General features: G+C 34.7%; 1 protein-coding gene across 1 annotated transcript; it reads left to right on the top strand.

The window, feature by feature from the left end:
- Positions 1-208: 208 nt before the first annotated feature.
- Positions 209-2,455, top strand: LOC127118927 (endonuclease 2). The gene is made up of 7 exons (XM_051049154.1): positions 209-712; positions 807-914; positions 1,005-1,144; positions 1,210-1,302; positions 1,394-1,461; positions 1,553-1,626; positions 2,167-2,455. The coding sequence occupies exons 1-7, from the start codon at positions 412-414 to the stop codon at positions 2,283-2,285; spliced, it is 903 nt and encodes a 300-aa protein (XP_050905111.1). The 5' UTR covers positions 209-411; the 3' UTR covers positions 2,286-2,455.
- Positions 2,456-16,521: the final 14,066 nt, after the last annotated feature.

The raw sequence follows: 16,521 nt of genomic DNA, 5'->3' as shown, positions 1-16,521 counted from the left end.
AATTTTTTATCGTTAGGTCTATTTTAAATAGAAGAACTTAATACAATGGAGAGCACATCTTAAGGATATGCCGAACTATAAGCATATTTTAACAAGGTCGTAAAAGACCATCCTAAAGTAGCAAGGACAAACTACATTTGTTAGAAGTTCAACCCGACCATCAGCTAAAAAGCCAGCTCAAACCAACTGGACCAACACAAACGTGAAGGAACTTTAACACATAAACAATTCATAAGCAAATCGTGTAGAATACGACTGAGATTTATTGACCCCACTAATAAGGCTACCTCGACATACTTTTACGAGTACAAAACACAAATCTCAAATCCAAAGAGTCCCCATTTAAGAACTATATGAACCCATATTGGTCACACAATCAGTTCAGTCACTATTTGCATCTTGTAAAACACAATGGGTCTTCACAGAATTCAGCTAGTGCTGGTAATAGCCATAGCCACAGTTTCATTCATGCTTTTGCTTCCAAACACACAAGGATGGGGAGAGGAAGGACATTACACTGTTTGTAAGATTGCTCAGGCTCGTCTCAGCAACACAGCTGCTGAGGCCGTGAAAGAGTTATTACCAAAATCAGCCGAAAATGACTTGGCCAGTATGTGCTCATGGCCAGACAATGTTAGAAAACAGTTTCCTTGGTCTTCTTCTTTGCACTTTGCTAATACTCCTGATTTGACTTGCAATTACCAAAATGAAAGTAAGTTATATCTTCTCATAATTAGGGCTACTTGCAAATTTGACACCGAATAACTCATGTTTTTGGGAATGTAAATGTGAACATACATGTTCAGGGGATTGTATGGATGCAAGAACAGGAGCCAAAGGACGATGCGTGGTGGGGGCAATTACTAATTACACCAACCAGCTTCTTCACTATGGCAGTAACACAGAATCTACATGTAAACTAAATTTTGCAATCTAATTACATTATTCTCTTTACAAGTTAAAAGTTATAATTAATGGTTTGAATTTTATAATATATCACACAGATAACCTCACAGAATCTCTTCTATTCCTTTCACATTTTATGGGAGACATTCATCAGCCTCTACATTGTGGCTTTCTCTCGGACAAAGGAGGCAATACAATAATTGTTCAGTGGTTCGAAAATAAACAAAATCTTCACCAAGTAAGTTATCTATAATCTATACTTTTTTCTGCGAAATTGTATATGTAATTATTGTACGTGTGCAGGTTTGGGACAATAGCATAATTGAGAGTGAAGTTGAAAGATTCTATAACTCTGAGTTGGGAGAATTCATTGATGCGATTCAAACCAATATTATGGTATACACGTGATTGACGTTGTTGATCGAATTTAATATACTGCTTTTTATGTTACCGTTTTTGATTTTGTACTATAATAATAAATTAACAGAAGGTATGGGGCAATCAAGTAGAAGAATGGGAGAACTGCATCTCTAACGACATCGCATGCCCAATCACGTGAGTCCCATACCATATCACTTTTTTTAATGGTTGAAAAGTCACATTGCACTTATTGCACATCACTAAGGTAGAATTTTGTTTGATTTAGATATGCATCTGAAAGTAACGAAGATGCTTGCAAATGGGCGTATAAAGATGCCGCGGAAGGCTCCGTATTAGAAGGTAAATAAAATACTACTACTTTTATATATATATATATATATATATATATATATATATATATATATATATATATATGTATGGCCTGCAGCTCCAAATTTTGGGACCCCAATTTTTTTTAATTAAAACATAATAGATTTTATATCTATTATTTTAAAAACAGGTGCAAAATTATAATTGGTTTTTAAGAATCTATGATTTTATACCGATTTTTTAAAAATCAGATGTAAAATCATAATTTTTAAAATTGATTTTTTTAAATTTAGATCTATTTTTAAAATTAAATCCAGACTCCCAATTAATTGTTATAGATGTTGTGGATTTGAAAATCATGTATAAATTAATCACAATTTAGTCATTAAAAATAAATAGAGAGGATTTTACTTGATAAATATTTTTTTGAATCCCTGTGATAAATTTAAAATCACCTACAATTTCAAAGATGCCTCTGCACCTACAACCAAAATGTCTTGAAGGTTATTTTTAATTATTGAGTAAAATTTGCACAATTTTTTTTTTACAATAAAACAATTTATATTGCAGATGATTACTTTCGGACACGCTTCCCGATAATAAATTTGCGATTAGCTCAAGGAGGAATTCGATTAGCAGCAACTCTCAATCGTATTTTTGACAAGCATCAATATGTGATGTCATTGTAGTTTTATTACCTAATGAGTAAGTTGTTAGCAATGAAATAAAAGGTTTATGTGGAACCAAATAAAGGAGAATTATAAGGTCAATTAGAGAACAGTGATCCATGATTTCATTGTACCAAATAAAAGTGCATAGCAATATCAGTTGCTTTCTCGTGAATGCACAAATTATCATATGCCTCATTGTTGTCATTCAAGGGTATATTTATTAGAAATGAAACTATGTTAGTATTTTTTTACATAATTGCTTTTCAACCTACATCAAATTTGCATACACCATGACTATTTATACAAAGATGAAATGATGAAGATTAACAGCTGACAGATGGTTAATTATCTGTTAACTAGCTTTTCACTACGTTTTAACTAACTATTCTAACACCTATCAAATCTCTTAACTTTTACAAATGGGACTTAACTTGCTTTAAACTTTTATCTCTAACGCTTCCCCACAAGATCAAGGAGGTTTGCAACAAATGACCTTGAATTTGGTCTTCATATCTTGAAAAACTATTGTAGTAAGGGGTTTTGTTAGTGCGTTAGCAAGTTGATCAGATGCTTAGATGACAAGTTTCTTTTAAACTATTCTTTTACAAACAAAGTGAATATCAAGTTCGATATGTTTAGTACACACATATAAAATAGGATTGTGGGATAGCATCACAACACTTAAATTGTCACACAATAGTGTAGATGGATACAATGAAACACATAGCTCAATTAAGAAAGATTCCAAACATAGTAATTCAGAGCTAGTGTGATATATTGATCGAGATTCTGCTTATGTTCTTGAACTAACTACAAGAGACTTCTTTTTAGGGCTCCATGCCATAAGATATGGACCAAAGAAGATGCGGGTTCCTGAGGTTGATATGTGGTAATCAGGATCACTAGTTCAATCAAAATCATTATAAACTCTTAAGAGAATCTTATGAGTTGTAGTAGATGGGGAGAGAGGATTACACCATGAGAGATTGAGCCACTTAAATACTTTAATATTCTTCTTACTATAATCCAATGAGTGTCAAAAGGTGCTGACATGAATTGGCAAGTTTTATTCACACTAAATACAATGTATGGCCTGGTCAATGTCACATTTTGTAGAGCACCAACTATTGACATATGCATGTGAGGGTAATAACAGGGTTGGGTTCCATGTCTAGTGAGTTTGCAATTGCTTAATATTAAGGTTTGTACTGATCAAAAAGTACAAGTGTGTGTGGTATCTGTAAGACCCCAATTTTGACCCTAAGATCCCTCATGCTATCTCATCATTTGCATTGGCCTTGGGATCACACCTTGGTATCCTCCTCACCCTTCATTCATTGGGTTTGCATTGGGAGATATCACCAAACACATTTGATTGTATCATACTTTATTTTCCTTTGTTTACTAACCAAAATGCCAAAAACATGTCTTGTGTAGTTTCATTTCTTTTGTAGGTAGTGTGTGCATTTATTTGTGCCCTATCAAGCTCGTATCTAGGGATTGAGACCCTCAGTATAAGAGATCAATCAAGGAAAGGTTAAAAATGGTTCTAAGCATTATATATGGATCCCCGTGTTCTTTATTTATCATTTTGATCAAGAATTCATCAAGAGTTTGAAGCTTGTTTGTCTTGGAAGCCCTAATTCATCTAGGTATCTTGTGTGACTTCCTCAACAAGTTCCTTCATCAATTGATCAAAGGCATTATGGGATAATTCATGATACATCATATTATGCATATATGATCCTCCATGACCCCCAAAGAGTAAAAGAACTTCAAGTTTGTAAGTTGGTTCAAGGAGGTTGACCAGAAAAAGTCAACTGGTCAAATCTAGGGTTCCCTGGACCTTATCTCATACTATTTTTGTCATATGAAAATGATTCCAAGAGCAAAGTTTCTCTTATTGATATTCCAAACAACTTTCATGTTTACATCAAGAGCTAATATTTCTTGGAAAGTCACTTTTTTATGTTGAAAGATTATATGTCATTTTGTTTGTGCCCAAGTTAGGAGGTCAACTTCGAAATACCATAACTTGCTCAATTTTTATGATATGAAGGTCATCCGAGTTTCCTGATTAATTTCAAGATTTCTTCTCCAAATTTTCTTCTTTGAAAAATGTCAAATTTTACTTTCAAGGGCATGTGCCAAGAGGAAACATTATAGTTCATTTTGGGCTATTACCATTGAACAAGCAATTTTCCTCAACTTCTAAAATCCATAACTCCATCATGAAAGATCCAAATGATGTCAAATTTGTGACCAAATTGAAGAGTAATGAAAGATATAAAACTTTGAATAAGGAACCATTTTCATTTGAAGCTCATAGAAAGAGTTATTCAAGGTGGAAGAAGTGGTCATTTGACTTTGTACTTAGAAAATTTTTAACCATGTTTGATTTCTCCAACTTCCACCTCAAAAGTCATCATGTTCCAAGTTCCAAATGGAAAAGTCTCAAACATAAAAGTTGTTCCCCTTCATGTTAGCTTTCCAAATCATCCAATATCATGTCATTAGGATCATTTTTGAGTGGCTTGTGCATGGTTATTTTGCATGGCTTGTTTTGGCAACTTTTGAACTCAATTTTCAAATATCTTTGCATGGCTTCATGTTATGATCTCAACATGTATTATGCACGAATTTGGACTTAATGCAATTATCATTTGGGCCTTAATGCAATTATCAACTTGAGTTGCTATTTTTGGTTCAAAATTAGAAGTGTGTAGAAATGAATGCAAGAGCCTATAAATACATGCCCTCCTGCTCAGAATCAAGGGGACCTGGCCCAAGCTTTGAACTACAAACACCCTTACCCTCCATCGATAGAATTTCTTGAAGATTTCTCTTGAAATCGAGTTTTGATTCCCATTCTGTTTTGGAATTGAAACTCAAAAAATTCAAATCCCTTTTGCATTCATTTCATCTCCTGCAAGCTAGTGGAAGCAAGCCCAAGCAAATTGAGATCGAGATCAAGCTTCTTCACTGCAAACAGAAGGTGAGTTTTTCGAAACTTTCTCTCTTTAATTATCTCTCAGTTCTCCATCATTTCAAGTAATTTTTGGTTGGATGAAGTGCTACCAATGTAGAAAACAAGATTGAGCTGCTTTGAGGCCAAATCGAAGCAACTCAGATCATGCAACTCAAACTTCAAATCCACATATCTTTCAATATACTTGGAATTGGGAGAAATTGAGGCCAGATTCGAGCTCTTGAGTATTTTTCCTTTAAATTAGTGTGCTCACTTTTTATTTTAGTGGAGGTTGGTGGTGGACCAGTCTGGTGAGGTCCACCGGAGAAGATGACCGGAGCTATGGCTTCGGTGGTGCGTTGCCTTCCCAACCATTTGATCTCATGTAAACATTTTAATCATGGGCTTTGCTTCTGATTACCAAGCATGCACACACGTTGACTATGGTGCATGATGGAGCGTGTGCTTGTGGCCTATTGAAAAGTATATTTTCGGCAAATATTTTAATATCGTATCCACAGAGATTGGTTGTTATTACCGCCGTTCTATAATCCAAATTGTTATAAGTTTAGAATGTAACCAAGTTGTTTTGTTTAAAAAGTTATCTTTTGAGTAAAATGTCACTAAAACAATAAAATGGTTTTAATCAAATGTAAAAGGCTTGGCAAGATTGGAGTTCACTATTCAAATTGCTTATAATTCCTTATGACAACTATATAGATTTAAGATTATTGATGATGTTCAAGTATCCTCTCAATATCATTTATGTCTAAATGATATTGTGATAATCACTATATTAATCTTTAGACGATTTCTCCACCTAACTATCAATATAGCAATCTTTAATGGTTGATACAAAAGAAGAGTAGTGAATAAATCTATTTCTACAACTTATTCACTACTTGAAAATATATTTTATATCAAGACTTAAATAATCTCTTTCAATAACTACTCAAGTCTAATATTCAACTTAGGGCAAAAATATCATTCAATACATCAACAATCTTTTATCATATATAAGAGTCAAATGAAATACATAAACAAATAGGAATAACTACTACCTCCAATCTTGACAAAATGGGGTTTAGCTCCTCATCATCATTTTGGAAAGCAAAATGCAATGGTAGAATAAACTCTGTTTTTCTCTTACAAAATATCAAACTATGAATGAATGAATGACTATTTTCCATTCTGTTTTCTTAAAGGGTTGACATTTCCTAAAATGCTCATTTTCATCTAAAAATGAAAAGCACCCTAAAACAGATACAAAACTATCATGCACAGCTGGCATTGAAAACAGAACACTTGACCAAAACAGCTTGCTGGATTCGCAAGGTTCGCGGCGCCATCCCTAGTCGCGGCGCGAACTGAAGCTACTTCAGCTTCCTTGCCTTGCAAGCATCATGCAATGATTCTTCCAAGTGTTAATCTTCAAAACTAGGCCTCCAAATTGCATTCAACACTTCTTCCAAATTATGATTATGCATTCCGAAGCTCTCTTGTCCAAAAATTCTACAAAACTAACAAATACGTGAAATAACCACTCAAAACAACATCAATTAAACCTAATTGCATTTATACAAAATTGTGAGAATAAAAGTGTGTAATTATATCAAAAATTGGTAAAAGGGATCAATAAAATTATATAAAAAGTAGTACTGATTGGTCCCTAACATGACCATCAGATCTGCCACCTTAATTAATGAGGAAAATCTGATGACCCTCGTTTTTTCTCATTTTATTTAATTTCTGATTTTATATTTTCATTAGCTTATTTTGTTTAATTCATATTAAATTCATTTTTAATCCAAAAAATATGGGACTTTCATCGAAAATCTTTAAATATTTTCCTCTTCCATATTTTGAATTAAAATATTTTTTTGGATTAATTTTGATATTTTTCATGAATTAAATGATTTTTAACTTGTTTTTAAATATTTTAAAATACTTCTGACTTTCCAAAAATTATGAAATTTTTTGCCTAAGGTCCTTTGACCTAGGATAAATCCCTTGGGCATTTATTTAGTGTCTTGAAGGGATTTTAGGTTTTGTCCATTTAAAAATGCATTTTAATTCATTTTAAAATTGATTTTTAATTGGCTAATTGTTTAAAAATATTGTTGAGCCATTTAATTGACCTTATGATGTTTGACTTTCTGTTTGGCCTTATTCATGGTTAATTTGATTTTTGTTTGTCTAATACTATTGGATTTAGGGGGTTGATGAAATGTACATTTCATCCCCCAAAATGAATGGATAGCATTGATCAGATGAATTTCCTCTTGTAATCAATTTGGGTTTCTACTTCCCCTTCCCTCTTCATCTTCACCCATATTCTTCCCCAATCCATCATTGACCAATGAATTCTCTTCATGTCTAATGCTAGTTGATTCATTAATGACCTTGTGTCAGATGAATCGACATAAGTCTGACTGAGATAAGTCCCTCCCCTTTTTTAGTGTGTGATATGTTTTAGGAGTTTAGTTCTTTGTACCAAATCTCTAACATGCATTAACACCTATATTTTTATTGCCCGACCTCAAATAGTTGTGACTTCTACATAAGTCTAATTACGATTGCTTAACATAGAGCTAAATTTGTCCCGCAAGGAATAACATTCTAGTAAGTGAGATTGTAAGTCTCCCATTCTTCATGGCATTGTGTGAAAACTTGAAATTTCTTCCATTCATGAGAGCTAGTGGCTACTTGTTGATTTATCCAAGTTGGAGCCCTTCTCATGGATGATGTCTTGGTTCATGGATTCATACTTGTGAATGAATGGTTGGGTGTTCTTCAAAGAATGACTTAAACAATTAAATCTCTTCACTAACAATTGACTAACTTCTTAATAACATTGCTTTACTTTTAAGTCATTTACTTAATGCAATTTAAATTTCAGCACCTTTATCATTTATTGCCATTTACATTTCATGCAACTTGTTTATGTTTCAGTCTTTTTCATTTTGCTCACTTGAGCCATATCTTGTGATTGAATATATTGTGTGCTTTTGATTTTGTTCTATTTATGGTCTTAGGACCTTAAATTACTTAATAGACAACAAAAACCCTAAAAATATCTTGGTGGACCGTTGGGCTTGATATCAACTTTTGGACTTAGAATGGGCAACTTCCCTACGCTTCGAGGACTTGGCCAATGCCACTATCTGAGACCGAGTTATCCATGATTGTACCTTTCATCTGATGCAAGCCTTGAAGTGCTCCTGATTCATCTGTTACCTTGTCTCTATGTTTGATTGTTTGTTGTTATTATTGTTTCTGTCTGATGATTATTCTAAGTTGATCAAGGAATATTCCATATGATACATTTGAAGACTGCTTGCTATTGGAGTGCTTTCTTATGCTTGTTGATTGCTAAAGTCCAAAGGAAAATGGGTTTCTATATGTTGGTTCTAAGTGTTGGCAGCAATTTTGGTAAAACAAAGAGTGTTCACAAGATGTTGCATGTGATGTCTTAACATAAGATATCTTGTACCTGCTGGTGGTTTAAAAATATAATTATGCAGGATTGTTTCAGGATGTCATACCCGATGTCATGACATCTGATATAATGTACCTGCTGGATATTTAAAATGGAATTATGTAGGATTGTTCCAGGATGTCAGACCCGATGTCATGACATCTATACACAAAACATTTAGTCTGAATGTTATGCATTATGTGATTGCGCTTTTAATGGCAATCTATGTTTGATTGATGAGTTAATTGCAAACGCAGTCAATCAATGATTACAACGTGATTTAACTTATTTTTTAAAGAGATCTAACCAACTGTCATAAGAAGATTTGAATGGAAAATAGTTTTAGGGTTTTATGATGTCCAAGCCCAGCTGAAAGCTTCTATAATAAGGACATGGAAAACCTGATTTGATACACAAGAAATACAGAGCGAAATATTGCGAGAGAATAAGGGTTTAAGTCTTGTGTGGTCGTGTGACTTGTAAGCCATTCAATTCATCCATAGATGATTGAATTGGTCTGGTTTTTGAGTTGTAATTTGTCACTCTAAGCTTTTAAGCATGAGTGTGTGTCTACTTGATTGAAGTTGCTAAGTAGAATCAAGTGTGTGTCTTTGAAGAGTGTCTTCTTTTCATAAGTAATTCTTGTTTAATATTACTAGTGTGATTGAGGGGGAGTGAGATGGGATCTCATATCTAAGAGTTCTTAGGTAGAAGTCATACGAGTAGAGATTAGGTGAAAAAGATTGTAACTTGTGTAGTTTACTAAGAGTCTTTGAACTGATTCTATTTAGTGGGTTTCCATCCTGGCTTGGTAGCCCTCAGACGTAGGTGAGTTGCATCGAACTGGGTTAACAATTGCTTGTGTCTCTTGCATTACTATTCTTTATCTTTATCATGTTTGTATTGTTCAGATATTGGTGTCGTGACATTACCTTCGACATCTCATATCTGATACCAGAATTTCAATTGGTATCAGAGCAGACATCCTACTCTGGTTCTGGGTGAGATCTAGGGACAATTCTTTCTAGTACTATGGAGATAGATGCAGGATCTGTACACAGGCCACCAATTTTGGATGGATCCAACTATGACTACTGGAAACCTCGAATGGTAGCATTCCTAAAATCTCTGGATAATAAGGCTTGGAAGGTTGTGTTAACAGGTTGGGAACATCCAGTAGTTGCTAAGGAAGGAGAAGCTACAACTGATAAAAAGCCTGAAGAACAATGGACCAAGGAGGAGGATGATCTAGCCCTTGGAAATTCCAAAGCATTGAATGCTATATTCAATGGAGTAGACAAGAATATCTTCAGATTGATAAACAATTGTGAGGTGGCTAAAGATGCTTGGGACATTCTCAAAACCACTCATGAAGGAACCTCTAGAGTGAAGATGTCTAGACTACAGCTGCTCACCACCAAGTTTGAAAATTTAAGGATGAAAGAAGATGAAAATATTCATGAATTTCATATGAGTATTCTTCAAATTGCTAATGCCTCAGGAGCCCTGGGAGAGAAGATGTCAGATGAAAAATTAGTAAGGAAAATACTCAGGTCTCTCCCTAAGAGATTTGCTATGAAGGTGACAACCATAGAAGAGTCTCAAGACATCTACAATATGAGAGTTGATGAGCTAATTGGTTCCCTCCAAACATTTGAGATGGGAATGTGTGATGGATCTGAAAATAAAACCAAAAGCATAGCCTTCATGTCAAACACTGAGGAGGAAGAGGAGGAAAGTGGTTAGGATGTTGATGAAGATCTGGCAAATGATGTAGCAATGCTGGGAAGACAATTTAACAGACTTTTGAAAAAGATGGATGTAAGATCTAAGGTAAATGTCAAGAACATCTCATCTGACATCAGTAAATCCAACAATGATGGAAGAAGAACAAGGTCAGATGATAAGCCCAAATAAGGAAAAGGATTACAATGCCATGAATGTGATGGGTATGGACACATTAGAACTGAATATGGAACCTACCTCAAGAAACAAAAGAGGAGTCTTGTTGCCACTTGGTCTGATGAGAGTGAAACAGAAGAGTCTGCAAATCTGGTGACTGCCTTGACTGGAAGATGGGGTTCTGACGAAGACTCAAGTGATGATGATGTAACTTTTGAAGAGTTGGCCACTACCTACAGAAAGTTATGTCACAGAAGTGCAGAGGTGTGTAAACAGGTTGAAAGCCAGAAGAAGGTAATAACTCAACTGGAGAATGAGAGGTAGATCACTTGGAAACCATCTCCAAATTAAAAACAGAAGAAGTGGCTCTGAATGCCAAACTAGATGAGAGTCAACAAGTTGAAAGCCAGAAGAAAGTAATAGCACGGCTGGAGAATGAGAGGGCAGAACATGGGGAAACTATCTCAAAGTTAAAGACTGAAGCTGTTTTCTTGAATTCTAAACTGGATGAGATGACCAAGTATGTAAGGATGATAAGCAATGGATCTGACACCTTAGACAAGATTCTATTGATTGGTCAAATAACAGGAGATAAATATGACATTGGGTTCAATGAATCTAAGGTTGAGTGCAGTTACACTGGTGGCAAACCAAAATCCAAACCTAAGTGCAACCATATTAAAAACAAATCTGAGATGTCACATCATATGTCACAACATCGGAAAGGAAGACAGCAGAAAGGGAAACACCAAAGATGGAGATGCCATTACTATGGAAAATTTGGCCACTTAAAGCCCTTCTGCTATAAGTTGTATGGTTATCCTAGCCTTGTTCATCATCAGACTCACTATCAACCTAGACCCAAACATCACAGGCCTGTCAACAAAAAGCAATGGGTTCCTAAGACTAATGTTACAAGTCTAATAGCTCACACTTCCTTCAGAGTTTCAGCCAAAGAAGATTAGTATTTTGACAGTGGGTGCTCCAAACACATGACAGGAAACAAAAACCTGCTCACTGGCTTTCATCCTCATGCCACGAGCTATGTAACCTTTGGTGATGTATCAAAGGGTGAAGTCAAGGGGATTGGTAAGCTTGATTGCCCTGGAGTTCCTGATCTTGACAATATCCTACTTGTTAAGGGCTTGACTGCAAATCTAATAAGCATCAGTCAACTGTGTGACCAAGGTCTAAATGTTAACTTCACTAAAACTGAATGTCTGATTACTAACAAAGAAAGTGAAGTGATTATGAAAGAAGTCAAATGGCTACTGGAAAGAGGAAGTATATGTTGAACATCCTAAAAGGCATGTGTAAGTCCTCTATGGTTTGAAGCAAGCTCCTAGGGCTTAGTACGAGAGACCCATAGTGTTCCTCACTAACAATGGCTACAAGAGGGGAGTTATTGACAAGATCCTATCTGTGAAAAATGAAGGAGGAAAGCTCATGGTGTCTAAAATAGATGTGGATAATTTTGGGTTTGGTAGGAGGTCAGAACATGCTGCTAGACAAATGCAGTCTGAGGTTGAGAAGAGCCTTGTTGGATTTGGGCTACAAGTCAAGCAGATAAAAGAGTCTATTTTTCTATCTCAAAGAAAATATGCCAAGAACAATGTTAAGAAGATTGGCATGGAAAAAGAAAGTCATAAAAGGACACCTGCTCCTACACATTCGAAAGTATTCAAAGATGAAAATGGTGTTTGTGCTATAGCAGCTGGAAGTAGCTGTTCTCAACAGGGTTGATTGAAACTAATGTTGACTGAATACAATGTCACACACGATGTCATGACATTGTACTATGACAACCTGAGTGCCATAACTATTACCAAAAATCCTACTCAGCACAGCAGGACTAAGCACATTGATATTTGTCAACACTTCATTAGAGAATTTATGGAAGAGAAAATCATAACACTGAAGCATGAAATGCAATTAGCTGACAAATTTACAAAGGCTTGGGATGCTAATCAGTTTGAATGTTTAAGAGGGAAATTGGGGATTTGTATTCATGAGAATTTATAGCAATTAAAGTGGAGAGGAAAAGGTAATAAAAATATTGTCTGCCCACTTAAAAGAAAGTGCCACATTTATGGTAAATCATTACCTAGTATTGGAACTAGTATCTATGCCATTTCCACACGCTACCTCAACACAACCATTTCCATCTTCATCCAACTTCTCAGACAACCTCTGCTAGGGCAAAAAGATTTTTCTCAAAAGTTCAACAAAATGTCACAACATCCCTCATCCTCAGGATCAAAACCCACTCACAAAGCAAGAACTCCCTCCATGGAGTTTCTGGATGAAGATATTTTGGAGGTTATTCCCCTCTTTGTTATTCCAGGCGACGCCCCTGGCCCTTCTTCCACGGCTGGAAATAATCAAGGTAACATTCCTGATAACCCTCTGTAGCGGGGTATTCGTTACCATTAGAGATATTGACTAAATCCAAGGTAAATCATACAAGTCGAGTCGCCACCGCATTTCTATTTATCCAAAGGAATGGTTAGAAAGCGAACAAAAACCTAAAAGTTTTAACAAAAAAACTAGTAAAAGAAACAGAGATCTGGGTAAGGGGGTTGGTTGTGCAATGGGAAGGTGTTAGGCACCCAAAACATCCTAGGTACTCCTAGGGAGCCCTTTTCATACTTGTGAAGGTTGTTGTCTTGTGAATATTTTGTTTGTGCAAACATGATTGGAAAGATGAGAAGAGAATGTACAAGTTATTTACATTTTGTTTGGATGGATAAACCCATTGCCTACATACCATCTTAAAAAAAGATTAGGATCAAAACCTCGTAGTTCGGGGTAAAAATCTCAAAAAACCAATGAGTTGGTGAATTGATTGGTCCAAAAGCCTTAAGGTCTTTTGTTATCAAAGGGAGAAAACTCAACCAAACCACAAATCCACCATGTGAGGATAGCTTCAACATGCTAGTGAGGGGTTAACCCTATAATAAGCATGGAAGACTCATTGTCCATCACTAAGGATATAGGTGAGTATTACATCTACCACAAAGATAACTCAAACCTAATAGCTAAAGGTTATGGAAAAATTTGATTAAGAAGGTGGCCATTGGAACCACAAAAAGAATTTGAATGGGTTATATTTACCAATTAGAAGTATGTACAAAAATGATCAAAGTTGACTTAAAGGTTCAATTCAAAATAAGTATTATGAAAAGAAAGTTTGAAAATCAAAAGCATAAGGCTTAGGTTTCTAATGTTGGAAAAAAATAGTTAAATGTTTGCACAAAAGTTTTGGCTTGGGTTAGAGTGGAGAGATGAAGAAGAAGGGCTAAGTCCTAAGGAAAATAAAAGGTGAGAGATAAGAAATAAAAACCACACTAGGAGTTCCTCTCTTGAGATCATATTGATGATCCAAGTAGCTCCCATCCTTTGGAACAAGTAACCATAAAGCAAATATTTCAAGCAATCAACCAAGCAATGAATGCTTCTAAGAATCCTCCAATGACTTTTGCATCTCTCTCTTTAGATGATCATGGAAATGGTTCTCCAGTTAAGCTCAAGTGGAAACTCCTAGCACAAAAGCACACACATCAAAAGTTCCATGAAGTAAAACAAGAATGGACAAGAGTGAGTTTAGAGATTTAGTTCTTCTATTCCATATTCATCATTATGGTCCTTTTACTCCAATTTTGCATAAGGAAAAGTCCTAAAATCTAAGTCCAATTCTCCATTTCTTTGCATAGGGAAAGTCCTAGAAACTAAGTCCATTTCTTTGCATAGGTCCACAACAATCAAATCAAAAGAACACAAGCACAATAATATATACACAATTATGTGCTCAAATGAGCAAAAGGCAAATGGCATTAACATAAACATGGGCTCAAATGAGCAAAGGGAAAAAGAAAATGAATAATATGTGCAAGAATTGTAAATTGCATAAAAATAAATTGCATAAAAATAAATTGCATAAAAATAAATTGCATAAAAATAAATTGCATAAAGTAAATGTTAATTGTCAATAGTTAGTGTTAGTAGTTAGTGTGCCATAAGGCAAATTTAGCGCTATGTTAAGCAATCGTAATTGGACTTATGTAGAAGTTACAACTATCTGAGGCCGGTCAATAATAATGTAGGCAACAAACACAAGTTAGGAGTCTTGATTAGTGAACCAAGTCCAAACAACTTGCCATGCCAAAAAGGAGAGGAAAATTGATCTTGTATTGGTTTAAGCCTTATGCATGATTTAAAAGACAACCTATCCTTAATGCAAAGCCATTCACTTGATCAATTGATCAAGATGAATTAGATTTGAATCAAGGAAGGTTAAATCCCTCTATTCAATGCTAACTTATCAACCTTCAACTCATTGATCAAAAAAAAAGAAAAAAGAAGAAGAAGAAGAAGGAGATGAATAAGAGAAATGGAAATGTCAAAATGGTAAAAGAAATATAAATGCATTAAATGGGACATCATGTACCAATCCTCATATGTTGACCAATAACATTGAAAGTCAAGGTCAAACAATCAAAAACAGAAGTGAGATGAGGATTGGAAGTCAAGAAATGAATAAACTATTTTTGGCATTTTTTAATATTAAAAATAAACTTGAATTAAAATAAATGGAAAGGTCAAACTTCAAAATCACTTCAAATCAACCTTGAAAGGTCCAAGTGATTTATCCTAAGTTCAACAAGGTCAAACAAAGTTTGACAAAAAAATTTCAGCATTTTAAAAAAGTCAGAAACTAATTTTAATCAATTAAAAATGAATAAAAATAACCTAATTGAACTAAAATCTCAAATAAATCTCAAATCAATTCAAAAATTGGTGAGAATATTTTTCATAGATCCATCATCATTCAAATAGGTTAGGAAAATATTTTTGTATTTTTTGAATATAAAAAACTATTTAAAATGAATTAAAAATAACCAGAAAAGAGAAAATTCACAAAAAATATCAAATGATAAAATAAAAAATATTAAAAATCAGAAATAGAAACTAGAATTTATTTGGTAAATAATGCAATTGGTCCCATAATTTTTGGATTAAAAATGAAGAAGATATTGATTTTTGAAAATTAATGGAATTAAAGAAATTAAATCAGAAATTCAGAAAATGGAAAAAACCACAAGCGTCTGATCAAGCCTCATTAATTGACGTGGCTGATTAGACGGATGTGAGATACGCGCGCACGAAAGGCATGAGTCAACAACGAAGCTTCCAACATTATTGAAAGTCATAAGATCCAAAGGACACGATTCAATCTGGAAACAAGATCAAACGATGTGGATTTAAACTGGACATGATGGAGCCACCGGAGCCACCGTCTTCTCCGGTGAGCTTCCAGATTCCTGCCAAAATGCAGAAATTCAAAAGGCAACCAAAACGTGCGATCTATACATCAATAGAAAGCTGGGATGATGTACATCATCCCTATACCGTCCATTTTCATTCTAGATCTCTATGATTTGAGAAATCAGAAGTTGAAAAATCTGGTGTTCATCATGAACTCAATGAATTGCAAAAATTAAAAGCATAAACATGATGCCTCTATTGAGAGGACTTCAGTCAACACAAAATCACAGCCAATAGGTCAATGGACTAGGAGAATCGAAGAAAATACCAGTTGGAGTTCAAGTTTGAGTTCTGGTGATTTGAGCTTGAAACCTTGCTTGCTTTATCAAAACAGGAATTCAATGAAGTGTATGGTGAAGGTTTAGAAGCATTAGATCTATGAATACAACCAGATGAAGCTGAATTCGAGATCTAAAACTTTTAAGAGAAATGAAACTTGCTTCTTTAGTGATGGTTGGGGAATGAATTCTGTAGTATTTCAGGTTGAAACTTGGTTTTCAAATGGAGGGAATGAAGCCTCTATTTATAGAGAAATTGGCAAGGAAAGGGTGGAATGATCCGTGTGCATAAATTTGGATACC

The sequence above is a fragment of the Lathyrus oleraceus genome, chromosome 2 (assembly GCF_024323335.1).
Source record: "Lathyrus oleraceus cultivar Zhongwan6 chromosome 2, CAAS_Psat_ZW6_1.0, whole genome shotgun sequence".
Classification (NCBI taxonomy): domain Eukaryota; kingdom Viridiplantae; phylum Streptophyta; class Magnoliopsida; order Fabales; family Fabaceae; genus Lathyrus; species Lathyrus oleraceus.
The sequence above is the reverse complement of the archived record's forward strand: the minus strand, read 5'-3'. Positions and strand labels throughout refer to the sequence as shown.

Excerpts from the sequence above, each read along its gene's own strand:
- LOC127118927 (XM_051049154.1), top strand. The coding sequence starts at position 412 with ATGGGTCTTCACAGAATTCAGCTAGTGCTGGTAATAGCCATAGCCACA. Across the intron at positions 1,303-1,393 it reads CGATTCAAACCAATATTATG|AAGGTATGGGGCAATCAAGT; the intron begins GTATACACGTGA and ends ATAAATTAACAG. Across the intron at positions 1,462-1,552 it reads GACATCGCATGCCCAATCAC|ATATGCATCTGAAAGTAACG; the intron begins GTGAGTCCCATA and ends TGTTTGATTTAG.